At 38.8% G+C, this 16,314-nt stretch overlaps 1 protein-coding gene across 1 annotated transcript in view; it reads left to right on the plus strand.

The window, feature by feature from the left end:
- Positions 1-16,314, plus strand: part of lrpprc (leucine-rich pentatricopeptide repeat containing) — a 66,481-nt gene that overhangs the window by 32,724 nt on the left and 17,443 nt on the right. Inside the window, exons 24-28 of the mRNA XM_077495680.1 lie at positions 6,176-6,300; positions 7,634-7,740; positions 13,810-13,878; positions 13,976-14,066; positions 14,316-14,458. Coding sequence (XP_077351806.1) covers positions 6,176-6,300; positions 7,634-7,740; positions 13,810-13,878; positions 13,976-14,066; positions 14,316-14,458 — 535 coding nt within the window. The remainder of the gene's footprint in view (positions 1-6,175; positions 6,301-7,633; positions 7,741-13,809; positions 13,879-13,975; positions 14,067-14,315; positions 14,459-16,314) is intronic.

The following is a 16,314-nucleotide window of genomic DNA, read 5'->3' on the forward strand; positions in this document are numbered from 1 at the left end:
TTTTAAAATCATTCACTCCCAGCCATTTTCACATAAGCAGTTCCGTTAGCTCCCGGCTGTTTTACTGGATTTTGACTGATTTTGCAAAGCCCACAGAATATTTTGTTCTATTGCTATAAAAAGCATGGAACCTATCAAAAGAAAGATTAAAGTCTCATCTTTCATCAGGAAAAAAAGTATGTTTCTATCTGTTTCCGTTTTGCAGCAATCAGCATTAGAAGCGAGCTAAGTTTCATCAGTTTTTAGTAATTTAGCTTTTTATCTAGATGGCCTTGGTTGATCTCCTTTGTTCTGCTGCCACCTGCTGGCCGTTTGTGTAATAACTACCATTTCTGCAACCGTTCTTTGCAGTTGAGAGGCTGCATCAAAAAACAAAACAAAACGTATAAATACGTCTTTGGGACACGTACATTTAAAAAAAACGTATTTACACGTTATTGGGAGGAAATGAGTTAAATACAAATGCCAGTTTTTTCATGTTTTTAAAAAATTTTTTTTTTATATAAACTCTTAGACAATATACTTCATTTTAAATTTCTAAAAAAAAAAAAAAGTTTAGGGGGTTCCCAAGGTAAAACGGTACATGGAAACTGAAATAAGTAAATACCATATCTATAAATACCTGTTTTGTCCAATATTTAAAAAAATCCTGAAATCTTAAACTTACACATTTCTTTGTTTTTATGTTGAACATAAACAAAAGGTTCAATAGCATCTCTTATAAATATCTTTTTCATCTCTCTTTTTTTTTTGTTTTTTTTGGGGTCTATCCCTAGTTTGTCCGCATGTTGCCGCGTATTTGTGGCGCCGCATCCATTTGGCAGGTGTTGGAAGCGCTCATCTCGTCCCTCCCTGTGATCATAGTCGAGGTTACGTTCCGGTTCAGCGACTCAGACAGAGAGCGGATGTGGAAATTGCTCATTTGCGTGCCTTTTTTTTTTTTTTTTTTTTTTTTTTTTTTTTTGTGTTCCCGAGTGCATGCGGCTTTTGTTGTTTGGGACTCGACAGCTGCAACCTCTCCCATGAGCCCCCGCCCACTCTCGCCCACCCACTGTTATATTTCTAAGGTGTGTGTGTGTGTGTGGTTCTCTGTCAATGCAGAATGCAGATCAGTGTTATCAAACATTGGCCGCGGGGGTCACTCGTATCGGCCCGCCTCCTCGGCGCCATTCACCTCCCGCGTGCTCTATTTATCGGAGCAGCTTTTAAGTAGATCAACTCATTAGCATGTTAATTATGTACAGAGCACTAATTGCCAGATTGAGCCCAGCCGCAACCGTTCGGGGACTCGCCAACACAACAAGACACTCCACGCGTGCGTTCGTACCGCGCGCGTTTACCTCGGAAAGTAGTACTTTGCAGGTGCTCCCCCGCCGCTGTTTAGTTTTTTTTTGTTGTTTTTTTGCCGTCATTCTGGCACAAGCGGTTGCCAGGTTCACTGGTTCATCGCCGCCTCGGTGAGATTACTCCCGGGTCATCGACAATAAGATGAAACCAATACAAACGCTCAAACTGGTCCAAAAAAAAAAAAAAAAAAAAGTCAATTAGTTGGCCCATCAATACGTCGAAATGTTCCAAAAAATATTGTCTACAATATTACCGATGTATTATTATTTTTTTTAGGTGCTATTATTCCGAAGTGTCGTCAAAAATATCGTCACCGCAAATTTCTTTAAATATATATAAATATATATAAATATGTATTTTTATATTATATATTTAAGTGTATAACAAAACCATGTTTCCCGGATTACCGTTTATGTATTATATTATTATATATTTTATTCATACATAAATAAATATTTAATAAGTATGTATTTATTTATTTTATTATATATTAATTTATTAAAGTGTATAACAAAAGAATTTTCCCCCGATTACTGTTTATGAATTATTTTATTAGCTATTTTTAAAATAAATATTTATTTATACTATTATATATTTATTTATTTATAAATAAATATTTTATTTATTTATTTATTAAAGGGTGGTGGGGGGGTTCGACATGTTCCCTTCATCTATTTTCATTCCGTCACTCAGAGGACAAACCGATCGTTGGGAGGCGGCGGCGGCGGCGGCGGCGGCGGCGGGAGCGCGCCGATACACGAGGACAAAGCAGGCGTCAGTCTCGCCCGCCCGTCCGCCGCGTCGCCACTTAACGACTTAATGAACACTTGTGCGGCAGGATTAGCCCTTGACAGCCCGTCATGCGTCATACGCGCCCGCCCGCTCGTCCGCTCCGTTTATTGTCTGCGCTAACCTGCTAGCACTCTTGTTTGGCGAGCCGGCGCCAGCTGCCACTTGTTCTCAAAGTGATTAGCGACAGAAAATGCCAATCAGTGTGGGGGGGGGGGGGGGGTAATCATTTTGAAAATCAGAGCTGGAAATGGTCTCGATAAATAGAGAGGAGAGAAGCTTAGGGAAACGCCCTCACGTCCTTTTTTTATTTTATTTTTTTTTTAAATTTTCTGAGAGTTGATACTTCACCTTTTGTTTCATATCACTTAATATCATATATACACCACAAGTCTCTGGTGTGGCAAATGTATTTTTTTTTTATGTTGGTAAGCATCTCTCCAACAACTTATTTGACAACAATTTGCTCGCCATTCGGATCAAATTTATCATTTGGAATCATTTGTTCCAGATTCCATCGTCATGTTTTAACATGATTTACAATTTGTGGCAGTTCCAATGTAATCCCAATTTTCTGTGTTTCTTTTTTGTCCTAAGCACAATATTAAATTCATAATTACAGTAAATATTTGTCTCTATAAATGTCAGGGAAAGCCTGCTAGAACATTTTGGCTTTATTTATGGTTAGTCAGAGGCACTTAAAAGTATGCGATACAAGACGATTATCTCACGATATGACGATACTGCGATTATCGATATATTGCTCAGGTAATAAATCCATGATAATCTACGATAAAACTGATCATAAAATAATAATAATATATAAAATAAAATAAATATTAATAACAATCAAATTTATAAAAAATAAACAATAAATAATAATAATTCATATTATAATAATAATAAAAATATAAATATAATATAAATACATAATATATATGTGTAACAAAATAATGATAATACACTAAGCTCATGAGCTTTGAGCAGATCTCATGGAGGGAGGGCGGCCAAGTGCGCCTGATGGATGGATGATGGATGATGGATGGCTTGATAAAGAAATGGCGAGACGGCAAAGCTGAGGGAGAGAACGGGGGGGCGCACCCAGAGACCACTTCACTTCAATCGGTCCTGTTGTGACAGCACCGCTGTCAATCTGTTGATTGGGTAATTACCATGTCAATCACGCAGAGGTCAAAGCAGAAAGGGATTGGACGCTGAGTGAGGAGGAGGAAAGTCAAATGGTGCAATGATGAAGGTGCTTTTTTTTGTTTGTTTTTTTTGTGGTTGGGCTGCATAATATCACGCGTATAGTTGATGAATATGGCGATATCGATATTATTGCGATATTTAACACTTACCCAAGGAACTAATTAAATTTTTTATGAAGCAAAATAAGCAAACTCAATATATTCTTAATTAATTGTAACTACATCTCGATAATGTTCAACTATTGGATGGCGGTGCAACTTTTAGTTAGCGACTGACTGGTTTAGATAAATTCAGATAAAAGCATAAAATTCCAAAATTTGCGATATGCATATTCCATGGGCCAATATCACGATATCGACATTTTATTCCATCACAATACGATATTATCACGATATGAAGGTCACGATACGATAATTAGCACGACATTGTGGGGGCTTTGCCGATATTTAAAAAAAAGAAAACAATATTGTAAAAAAAAAAAAGAGCTCATACTAAAAAAAAAATTAAAAAAAAGCACAATAATGTGCTTTTGTACATAACAGCAATGCATATAAACCACCTACAATCTGTTAATAACAATATTGAGGCACTTACTTTTAAATTAGGTTCCCCTTCGTCTGACAATTAGCACAATTTTAAACATAGAAGGCCAAAGCATCCCTCATGAAAATTAAATTGCACTAATAAACTAGCCACTAGAGGGTGCTAGTACTGCACAAATGGAAATCAAGCTGACTTTTTTTTTTTTTTTTTTAACAGATGTGTTCCTTTTAAATATTGTGAACATGACGACGACGATATTGCGGCAGTTTTAATATCACGATATTGCCCTTATCGTGACATCCCTAATCGATATATCGATATTTTAGACCCATCCCTGATGAGAAAGATGGAGGGCCAACTATATTTAGCAGCGGCACTCGAGAGTGACCCAACAATACAGTGGCAACAATTTTTTTATTTATTTTTTTAATATATACACTCCTTTGATACATTCTCGACCTATCATGCTTCACTTTCTGTATGAGACATCTAAAAAAAGGACCCATCATTTGGCCTGGCATTTCAATTACAACACCCCCCCCCCCCCCACCCCCCACCCCCAAAAAAAAAAAAAAAAAAAAGAGCTAAGGATGTCAAAAGATGGATAATTTCCCTCCTCCTCCCCGTTCCAATTTAAATGTCACTTTGCGTTGCCATTTACTACAGCGCAGCCCTGTTAATGTCCCCAGCTTTGCATGTCAGCCACTTTCCAGCCAATTAAGCCTTGGGAAAGAAGAAAAAAAAAAGTATATAACCAGAGCTTTGCTGGTGGAAACCTGAAGGATTAGACAAGGAAGCTAATTGTGCCTCGTCGTTCCTGGTTTTGTGTGCCGAAGACGGGCAGGCCCGTCATCAAGCCGCTGTCCTCGTACGCTCGCGGGCGTCTGATCATGACACCACGAGCCCGCTCTTATGTGTGCGCAAGAAGGGCATTCAGTGTTATGCTAATCGCCAGCCTGGGTGGCACAGTGGGAATGTTTGCAAAAGTGCGCACACCCTCTTTTAATTCATTCACTTCGCTCCCGGCTGTTTTACTGGATTTTGACTGATTTTTCAAGGCTCACAGAATATTGCGTTCTATCGCTTTAAAAACATGGAACCTACCAAAAGGAGGATTAGAGTTTCTTCTTTTAGCTAAGTGCGGAGAATAGCTTTTTTTGCAACAAGGCCTTGATTGGTCTCTTATGCTCTGCTGCCACCTACTGGGCGTTTTAGTAATAGCTACCAATGCGTCAATCATTCTCTTCAGTTGAGAGGCTGCATCAAAGCCTTCTGTATGCTCTAGCATAAAAATAAAATAAAAAACGGATAAATACCTCTTTCATGGAGCATGGTAATATTTCAAATAGAACGTATTTATACGTTTTTGGGAGTTAACTGTGTATGTGGCAGTTCATTTGATATTAATTATTTGAGATTTCAGCTCATTCGAACCTGAAAGGAGAGGTGGGCAAACTTTGATTTTTAAAATGGAAAGATGAGCAATAGCGTGGATTTGAAACAACGAAAGGGCCAAAACATGCCTTGTCGAAATTAAACTTAAAAAAACTAGCCACCAGAGGGTGCTACAACTTCACAAATGGAAATCGGCCTTTTTGAACAGATGTGCCGCTTCTAATATCGTGAAATGACGACGGCGACATATTTGTGGCAGTTTTAATATCACGATATCACCATATTATCGTTACATCCCTAATATATAAAGTTTTTTTTTTTTTTTTTTTTTTCAGTACAACAAAGCCGCAAAATGAGGCTTAATTCAAATTGTGCTCGCAGTTTCTGAATCTGAATTCAATCTCGATCGGGTTCCCGTTGGAAACAATGTTTTCTATTTCGAACCAAATTCAAATCATGAGGGCGAGAAGAGACAAAGTGATGATGATGATGATGAGGAAAACATGCTGCCTGGCAAGGATAAAAGAAGTGAAAAGATAAGTTGGAGATGAGCGCAGAGGCTAAAGACCGGCGGCCCTTTTGTGTGCTGCCGAGCATCAAGCGCCAATGAAAGCCTGGCCAAGAGACACATTAGCCCCCGGGTTGTGTGTGTGTGGGGGGGGGGGGGGGGGGGGGGGGGGAGAGTGCACAATTGTGTGAGAATGATGTATTGGGGCCAAAAGGCCTCATCACCTGCAGTCGTGCTGTCACGCGTTGAACGGCGGGTCATTGTACTTGAATGCGAGGGCACGGGTGGGGGCGGGTGAACGCTCTGTATTTTCTCCCCGTACGATCCCAACTGATTGCACATCTAATTGGCGCTCTTTGTGTGCGTGCGTGTTTTGGCGACAAGGAATGACTTCCCCGGAGCTCTGGACGCAGTGCTGGAATGTCAGAAGCGCTACGGCCACCTGCCGCGCATCCACAACGTCATCGTCGGCCTGGTGGAGACGGGAGACACGGACCTGCTGCAGAAAGGTCTCAAAGCAACTTTTTTGTCGCTTTTTGTCTGTAGATGATGACATTTAAGCGCAGAAATAAGTTACATCAATGACTGTTTTTTTTTTTTTTGATAAGTCGCGAAAGGTGAAGCAAACTTGTTTGTCTTTTGATCTTCTGACACGGCCTTTTGATTTTTTGTAGGAAGTCGTTACTTATTAACACATTCACTGCCATAGACGGCTTTAGTCGTCAAAGATTCATTTTTTCCTGCACACGCAATAAAACAATGTGCAAAAAAGCTTTTTCGTTATGCATCAACTTGGTATTAAAGCAACAACAGTAAATTGCAGCGTTTACTACACATAGTTAAAAAAAACAAAACTTTTGTGTAGTCTCCAAGAATATTCAAAACATGCGGACATCCAACTTTAACACATTCACTGCCATAGACGGTTTTAGACGTCAAAGATTTTTTTTTGTCCTGGACTGGCAGTGAATGAGTTAAGTGTTTTTGAAAACAGACCATAACACCAAAAGAAAACTGGCTAAAAAAAGAAAAAAAAAAAAAGAAAGAAAGTACAGTGTTCCCTCGCTATAACGTGGTTAACTTTTTGCGATCTCACTGTATTGCGGATTTTTTTTTGGGGGATTTTGCATTTTTTTTATTTTTTTTATTTTTTTTACAGTAATGTACCCATTTTCTAAAATTTATCATCGTTGTCATGCCACAAATGAAAAAAGGTCAACTTGAATGTACCGGAGGGTGCAAGTGGTTCTGGAGTGCGTCTCTTCATTCGCTCCTAAGCCCCGCCTCTCAGCCAAAAGCCCCTCTTTTTACCTGCTCTTGCGTAACCTCACCGAGGGGTGACACCGACCCGACCAGACAGCAGCCGCGTTGTGTAGTAAAAACATAAATGCCGTGAAAAACAGCAGACATGTTGGGGGGGAAAAAAAAAAAAAAGCATAATGTGGCTCTTCAAATGTTCTTGACTCGTGTGGCCTTTTTTGGAGTTGCAGGTTTAGCTGTTCATATAGCAAAAGTCCAGCCAAGCACTTCGACCCCTGAACTGTTTGGACTTTTTTTTTTTTTTTTTGTCTTCCCAAGCTGTTTCCATTCAGTGTTTATTTGAGCCATCCAAAAATGATCAAATTATGCTCCGGAGTTTTATGATCGAATGCGCTGCCAGCTGCAGGACGGAGATAGTGTGTAAAAAAATGTAAAGCAACCATATTTGTTTATCCAGGAAGGTTTTATTTAGGCGTTGTTGTTTGGCGGCGGCTTCTGCCTGCGTGCCAAATAGTGGACACAAAATGAAAGGATTCACTTTTTGTTTTTTTTGTTTGTTTTTTTTGTCACCCCCCCCTTCAGCCATGGACACGCTGAGCCACGAGTGCGGAGAGATGAACATGCTTTACGACTTGTTCTTCGCCTTCCTGCAGACGGGCCGCTACCGAGAGGCTCGCAAGATCATCGAGGTAATCGAGTTAGCATGCAGCACACGGAATCGGGGAAAAAAATAAAATACTCACTCGAGATTTGTGAAATTTGATTACACTTGGCTATATTGTAATGATAATTGCTGCAAAACAGAAACAGAACTATACTTTTTTTTGCGTATTTTTATACCTATAAATACGTCTTTGGGACACTTAAAATAGAACATTTAAAATAGAACGTATTTACCGGTGTACGTTTTTGGGAATAAATGAGTTAATGGTTTCAGTCACAATTTTGGAATCAGTTTTTAATTCCCAATGGGATAATGAATGACTATTTCGCACTTAACTTTAACTCTGTTGATAGTTATTTTATATCTTTTTTTCTTTTTTTTTTCAGTCTTATCTTTTTATTTATCCTCTTAATCTATGACTTAGTCTGAACTTTTTGGCCATAATGTAATTTATCTAGTTAGATCAACTCTAACTTAACTCATTCACTTGCCGCCATTTTCACATTTCGCAATCCCGTTCGCTCCCGGCTGTTTTACTGGATTTTGACTGATTTTGCAAGGCCCACAGAATATTGTGTTCTATTGCTATAAAAGCATGGAACTTATCAAAAGAAAGATTAAAATCTCTTCTTTCATCAGGAAAAAAAAGTATGTTTCTATCTGTTTCCGTTTTGCAGCAATTAGCATTAGAAGAGAGCTAAGTTTCATCAGTTTTCGCAAATCTATTTAAAATTGTAATTTAGCATTTTTTCTCGATGGCCCTGGTTGATCTCCTTTGCTCTGCTGCCACCTGCTGGCCGTTTGTGTAATAACTACCATTTCTGCAACCGTTCTTTGCAGTTGAGACGCTGCATCAAAGCCTTCTGTATGCTCTAGCATAAAAACAAAAAAACGTATAAATACGTCTTTGGGACGCTTAGAACATAAAAAAAACATATTTATACGTTATTGGGAGTAAATGACTTAACTGTTTGATGAATTATCTGCTTCCCTTTTTTTTTTTTTTTTTCCCATTTTGTTTGTTTATGCTAAGTTCTGTTTTGAGCATTGCTTTCTTTTTTTTTTTTATTGTCAGTCTGCCTATGACCTAAATACACAAAGTATTCATGTGACACACGCATGTATATACGCACGACATCGTCCTGTTATAAATCGCGTAGATTAGTGTAAAAGATGAAACGAGGCAAGGCGGGCCGACGATAAGAAGCGACTGACACGCGGATGAACCGCGTTTCTCACGAGCCGGCTATCAGCACCGGGAGATTGACGAATAAACAGATCAGGATATGAGACACGGGAGGGAAACAAGGCCATTATGTTGTCTCAACAGATTGACAAATGTTCGTTCGGCCCCTCTCGCGCGCCCCCCAAAGAGGGATTGGGGCCTCTTGAGGATTTCCCGAAACCTCTGAAGCGCTATCGACGTTGTTATTGTGTCTGTAACGGCGGCCCTTATCCGACTTACACCGGCGTCGGATAAATGCCAGCAGTGTGTGTATATGAGTAGAAAAGCCTTATTGCAGATTGTGGACGGACACGCGCTGTCAAGGATGTTGGTGACAGACACGGGTTTCAACTGTCAGAGGACTTTATTGATCCCTTTGGGATGGCTCCCAGCAGCAATAAGAACAGATAATAAAATAAAAATAAAATAAAAAAAAATCAATCAATCAATAAATAAGGTTATTACGCCAGAGATTGAATTAAATATATATATATATATATATATATATTTTTTTTTTTTTATTTTTTTTTATTCTATTCTGATTTCACTTATCGTTTTATTTTGTCAGTGTCCTCTCACACAGTATAAAGTTGACATTTCAAGGATTCAAAGACTTTTCTCAAAATTCAAGGATGCAAACGTACAAGGATTTAGTTATTATTATTATTTTTTTTTCATCTTCACACACATTTCCAAATCTCATGGCACAAAATAGTATTATTTAAAAATATATATGATGCATAAAATGAATCCCTTCGCCAATTCATTTCCAAACTGGGCTAACCTGGGAACTCGGATATTGTATTTTGTGCCATGACATGTGGAAATGTGGGTTAAGACAAAAATAAATAAATAAATCCTTGGACGTTTGCATCCTTGAATTTTCAGAAAAGAAAGTCTTTGAATTCTTGAAATATCAACATTGTAATGTTTGAAAGGACCATGACAAAATAAAAACGATAAGAAAGTGAAATAAGAATAGAATAAACTAAAATAAAACAAAACAAAACAGTAGGAACAAATACTGACTGTTCCGGTGAGTTTTAGCCTCTTGGGGGCAGTGTGGTGCCGTGCATCCATTGGGCTACACACTTAAAGTGAGTACAGAAGAAAGTTGGGGTTGAATTCTATAAAAATAATTCGTTTTTCACACATTGTGAAAAATTTGTCTTTGTGTAATGTTATTTGAAGGAAAAACACTCACAAATATCATGCTAACTTCCTGTTAGCATTTGCTAACTTCCTGTTAGCGCTAGGCTAGCGATTTTTATTTTTTATTTTTATTTTTATTTTTAAACTAAGTATGTTTTGTATTTAAATATACAGTGGATATAATTCTTAACGTTGTGTATTTAGTTTTACAGTTAACTCCAATGGCGGTGTCATTAAACTACTTACCGCTGTCATCTATCATATCTTTAATACTCGAGGTGATAATGGATAGTTGTGTTACAGTCATTTAAAAAAAAAAAAAAAGTGCGTAGAAGCCCACGTAAGCGTCGCCAATCCATGGAGAGGGTGTCAAGTGGCGGCCCAGTGAGTGGTGGCTCTCTTTAGGCTGTGTTTGGTATAATTGGCAGCTGATTAATCACAGCTAATTAAATGTAATGATAGAGAAAGGTGGCCAATTTTGTGCTAAATGCTCATGCTTAGGTAGGGGATCGTCACAGGGTCTATTATTGTGGTCAGGAGTATTTGGTGCGTGTGCGAGATCGAGGTTAGGTAGCATTGCTAAAGAGTGGTTATAGTCATTATGTGTTTTTACGTTTGGCCGTGCGTGCGGTTTAAGTGGTTTAAGGTGATTAAAAGGAATTAAAACATTACAGTGCGAAAAGAAATGGAGAACTGCAAAAAGAAAAAATATAGTAAAATAAGAAAATTATTACCTCAAATAAGCAAAATTATCTGCCAACAGAACAAGAAAAAAATGGACTTAAATTTACCTGTAAGATTTAGAAAAGTAAGAAAATAATACTATTCCCATATCAACCATAGCGGTCTTGAAAATAGTATTTTTATACAAAAAAAAAAAAGTTATCTTGACTTTTTCCAAGCTGTAATAAATATAACTATTTTTTTAAAATACATATATATATATTTTTTCCACTCTTGGATAACTTTGCCTGGTTGTCAAGCAGGGACGTAACAGGTCACATTTTTATTGTCTTTGAAATGACCCAGGCCGGGATTGAACCCACAACCTCCAAGTCTGAGTGTAGACACTCAATACACACAATATTGGGAAGATGAAAAATAAGCTTAGTAAATATAACGAAACTCGTTCATACTTGTGATTTTTCCAATTTTCTTATTTCATCATGAAAATTCATCTTACAAAAGCCGAGTTGAGGCCCTTTGATGTTGCTTCGTTGTCATCTTAAAATGTGGAAAAACGCTTGCACGGTGTACTTAAAACTGTTCAAATAAGATCATAAAGTAAAGAGTAGTGTTGTTTCCGATACCGTTTTTTTGGCCCCTGACACCGATACCAGAGCTTTGCAGTATCGGCCAATACCGATACTTACGTTTTTGTTTTTTGTTTTTTTCCTCAACATGAAAAAGCTGTCCTGCTATTGGTTCATTGCATTCAAGGGCCAATACGATATTTTAGATCGGCATGCAGTGAACATGTCACATATCGGTGAATGTTGTGCACGAGCAAGACACAAGATGCTGCGTCCAAAATCCTATATTAGCGTTGGAATTAATGGTATCGGCATGTTACTTGTGAGTAGCCACCGATACCGATACCACTGTTTTCATGCAGGTAACAAAACTAGTAAAAAGTATCTAAAAATAAGCACAATAATCTTGTCTGACAACTTCATTTTAAGTAAAAAAAATAATTTGCCAAAGCAAAATAAGCAAATTTAGGTTAAATTTAGGAAATTATATCTTAAGATTTTGGTTTACCGCACATGCATATGCGGTGTACTTTTTTTTTTTTTTTTTTTTTTTATCCTCTATGTGAACTAAAACAAGAACAGAGTTAAAAAAAAAAAAATGCCTTTTCAAAATTAATTACAGATTAGGCCTCCGGGCCCTGAGGGATTCCAAATGAGGTGTGTGTGTGTGTGTGTGTGTGTGTGTGTGTGTCACAAACCAAATAAAAAGCAATTGAAAGGGAGGAAAAGATGGGAACACTTGCACTGGGCTTTTGCTCTCTCTAAGAAGATTAGACGGACTGAGCGAGAGAGCGAGCGCGACACGTTTTAATTTGTCCCTTTGGCTGCTCGGGTAAGCGCATAATGCTTCTTACCTGGGATGGATGGATGGACTGGGTGGGGGGTAAAGGAGGAGAAGGAGCAAGGGGAGATTTGCAGGGAGAGGGGCTGGGATTGCCAGAGATTGGGAGAGGAAACAGCAGCGAGGGATGAAGCCAGTCAGTCTTTTCTTGACGCCGCTCGCCATCAAAAAGGGCCAGCGGGGATTGAGCGCTGCTCATCTCATCTCTCCTCCCACATTCAGATTAACTTTCTGGCTCATTCTTTTTCTCCCCCCCACCCCCACCCCCCGGCGCTCAGATTACCGCCGAGAGCGGGAGATCTCTCAATCCTGGTCTTATTCAGATTGTATCCGAGGCCCCAAGAGACGAGATGAAATCCCGATCGCTGTTCTTTGGCAATAATCACCTCGTCACGCCGCGTATCGAACTAAATCTGAGCTACACCAGCACCGAGATCAATCTATGTCGACCCGGATTTGACAGCTTGTTGGACCATTTCCATTTCTTTTTGGCCCCTCTCAGTGTGCCTGTTGCGCCCCCCCCCCCAAAAAAAAACAAAAAAAACAACAACAACAGAGGGGCTGTGTTTAAAATATTATTTCAACGTCCACATTTTAAACCCGTCTCTTGCGGGTCGATTCCAGAAAAGGAAAACAATTAAAGATTTACTTGCGCTCTTCATATCTTTATTAGCTCGAGCTTTGTGGGATTTAAAAGTAGAATTGCTTCTAACACGGTCTTACGCTTTGTTTTCTTTTCTTTTTTTTTAGTACGTAAACGGTTGATATAAAGTAAATGGCAGCAGGAATAATATTAGTTAATCACCGACACTTGGCTCAATAAAGCAGATTTAAATTAAGACATTATTTAATGACTATTTGTTTTCCAATCATTTGAGGGAATTTGTATTTCACCGAAACAACAATCCCGTTCGTTCCCGGCTGTTTTACTGGATTTTGACTGATTTTTGCAAGGCCCACAGAATATTGTGTTCTATTGCTATAGAAAACATGGAAGCTACCAAAAGAAACATTTGAGTCTCTTCTTTCTTCAGGGAAAAAAAAAAATATTTCTATCTATTTCCGTTTTGCAGCAATCAGTATTAGAATATAACTAAGTTTCGTCATTATTCACAAATCTGTTTAAAACAGTGGGGAAAAAAGAGCTTGTTGATCTCTTATACTCTGCTTCCACCTGCTGGACGTTTTTGTAATAACTACCATTGCTTCAACCGTTCTCTTCAGTTCAGAGGCTGCATTAAGGTCTTCTGTATGCTCTAGCATAAAAAACACGTATAAGTACGTCTTTGGGACACTGGTAATATTTAAAATAGATAATTTTATTTTTTACGTATTTGGGAGCAAATGAGATATAAAATAATATAGCAACCAGGAATTGATTGTCACAAATGAACTCGCACTTCCTGCACCAGCTGCAAAAAAACAAACATGTATCAACATAAAAGTGCAGCAACCAACCAAGTTGTATAAAGTGGGCTCAGTATTAGTATTTGCACAATTAATTATGAACATTCTGTGCAACAGGATTTAATTTGAGCCCGTTTTAAAACACTCCGATAAGTATTTCAACAATGCGACAAGTTCTTCATGGAAGATTTTCATCTGTGTGATCCCCCCTCACAGACCCCCGGACTCAGGTCAAGGCCGAGCCGTCTGCAGTGGTACGCCGAGAAATGCATCAACAACCAAGAGGTGGCGCAATCGGCAACACAAAGAATCGTGGATCGAATCGGGGGAAAAAAAAAAAAAAAAGACGACGATGAAAGACAAAATCTTTTCTGCTCTCTAGACGGAGGTCTTGGAGCAGATGGTGGACATGACCTCCAAGCTATTTGAGTGCGACCGTGACGAGATGTACAGTTACCTTCTCCGTCTCTACAGTAAGTTCCTCTTTCTGTTTATCCTCGTCATGTTTGGGACCCAAGAGGAGCGCCGTGGTGTTTTTTTTTTCTAAACAAACAAAATAGAAAAAAAAAGTGTCTGGTTGGTGCTGGATTTCACTTTGCTTCATCTTTCTTTCCTTTGATCTTTACTCTGGTCTCCGATGACAAGTTCTTATGTTGCTTACATGACAATGTCAAAAAAAAGAACAAAAAAAAGATTCCTCTCATCCCCACCAACTCCACCAGAGGAGACCAACGACTGGCAGAAGGCCGAGGCCGTGTGGACCAAGATCCAGGAGGAGAACGTCATTCCCCGGGAGAGGACGCTGCGCGTGCTGGCCGACGTCCTGAAGAGTAACGACCAGGATGTGCCCTTCGAGGTGCCCGAGGTAAAATTCCAATGTGTGATGTAGCACGCGCGTCCCGCTAACTCCAATCGGGAGATTATTCCGAAGAATAATAGCCAGAAGGCTCCTGGTGGGGAAAGGGAGGCGACGGAGCAGAGAAATGTCGAGAGTCGCAGGAGCGCTGGAGGAATTTAAATAAACACGCCTGAGGCATAACCGGCAAGTTGAACAATATTGCAAAGGGAAAAAGACAACTTAAGTTCAACCAAAACAGTTCGGAGTCTGTCATATGCAATCTATGCTAAATTTTTGTTGTTGTTTTGAGCATTTTTTTTTGGTGCTCAGTGATTTTTAAACTTGAATCTGTACAAAAAAAAAAAAAATGCAGTCTCGTTCCCCCCACCGCCCCCCCCCCCCCCCCCCATTAAATATTTGACATGTTTTAACGCGTCCATCAAGGCCAAACCACGCTCAACTAGTTTATGAATGGAAAAGCAGGTTGGTTGCAAGCAGGGATGCAACGATAACGGCAAATATCGTGACTGCGTATTGCGATATTAAAACCACCACAATACATCGTCGTCGTCATGTGACTATATTAAAAGTAGCACATCTCTTTAAAAAAAAAAAAAAAAAAAAAAAAAAAAAGTCATGTTGATTTCCAATTGTGCAGTTCTAGCACCCTCTGGTGGCTACTTTTTTTTTTTTTTTTTTTTTAGTGCAGTTTGATTTTCACAAGGCATGTTTTGGCCCTTCTACGTTTAAAATCCACGCAAACGGTCAGATGAAGGGGAACCCAATATGCTTGGGAAGCGAGTCGTTATGCGGAGTGACTCAATTTGTGCGTGCATTAGCAAGTAAGTGCCTCAATATTAGGTTTTATCAGAGATTGAAGGTTGTTTATATGCATTGCTGTTATGTACAAAATATGGACGCAACGATATCCAAACATCACGATACGATATTATCATGATATGAAGGTCACGATACGATAATTATCACAATATTGTGGGGGCGTTGGCGATATTTAAAAAGATCACAATATTGTAAAAAAGAGAGCTCATACAAAAAATAAAAGCACAATATTGTGCTTTTGTACATAACTGCAACGCATATAAACCAGCTACAATCTGTTAATAACAATATTGAGGCACTTGCTAATGCAAGCACACATTGATCGCTTCACAAGCAAATTAGGTTCATTTGACATTTAGATTTTAAACATAGAAGGCCAAAACATCCCTCATGAAAATTAAATTGCTCTAATAAACTAGCCACTAGAGGGTGCTAAAACTGCACAAATGGAAATCAACCTGACCTTTTTTCAACAGATGTGTTCCTTTTACATATTGTGAACATGACGACGACGATATTGTGGCAGTTTTAATATCACGATATCACAATATTGCCCTTATCGTGACATCCCTAGTACAAAAGCACAATATTGTGTTTTTTCTTTTAGTATCAGCTCTTTTTTTTTTCAATATTCTGACTTTTTTTTTATTTTTTTTTTTATTGCCAACATCCCCACAATATCGTGCTAATTATCGTTTTGTGACCTTCATATTGTGATATCGTATCGTGATGTTTGGATGTCGTTACACCCCTAGTGGCAAGTTTTAATAAGCCCTGCCGCAAATAGCAAACATCTAGAATCAGAAAATCATGGTTGATCACTGCCATCGCTCGTCCCCTGATGCAAGTAGACTTTAACATTGAGCAAGTTTCCAGTGATTTTATTCCCATCACAGGCAAAGTCTTTGTGAAACAAAAAGCATACCGACACGCGTCACAATCACCCATTGAAACATCCAACCGCCAAGTTAAATAATTAGCGGCCAGCTAACTGAATCACTTAAAGAGCATTTTGACCTCACATCCTCTCGTATGTATCAAGA

Source organism: Festucalex cinctus, chromosome 14 (assembly GCF_051991245.1).
Source record: "Festucalex cinctus isolate MCC-2025b chromosome 14, RoL_Fcin_1.0, whole genome shotgun sequence".
NCBI classification, from domain to species: domain Eukaryota; kingdom Metazoa; phylum Chordata; class Actinopteri; order Syngnathiformes; family Syngnathidae; genus Festucalex; species Festucalex cinctus.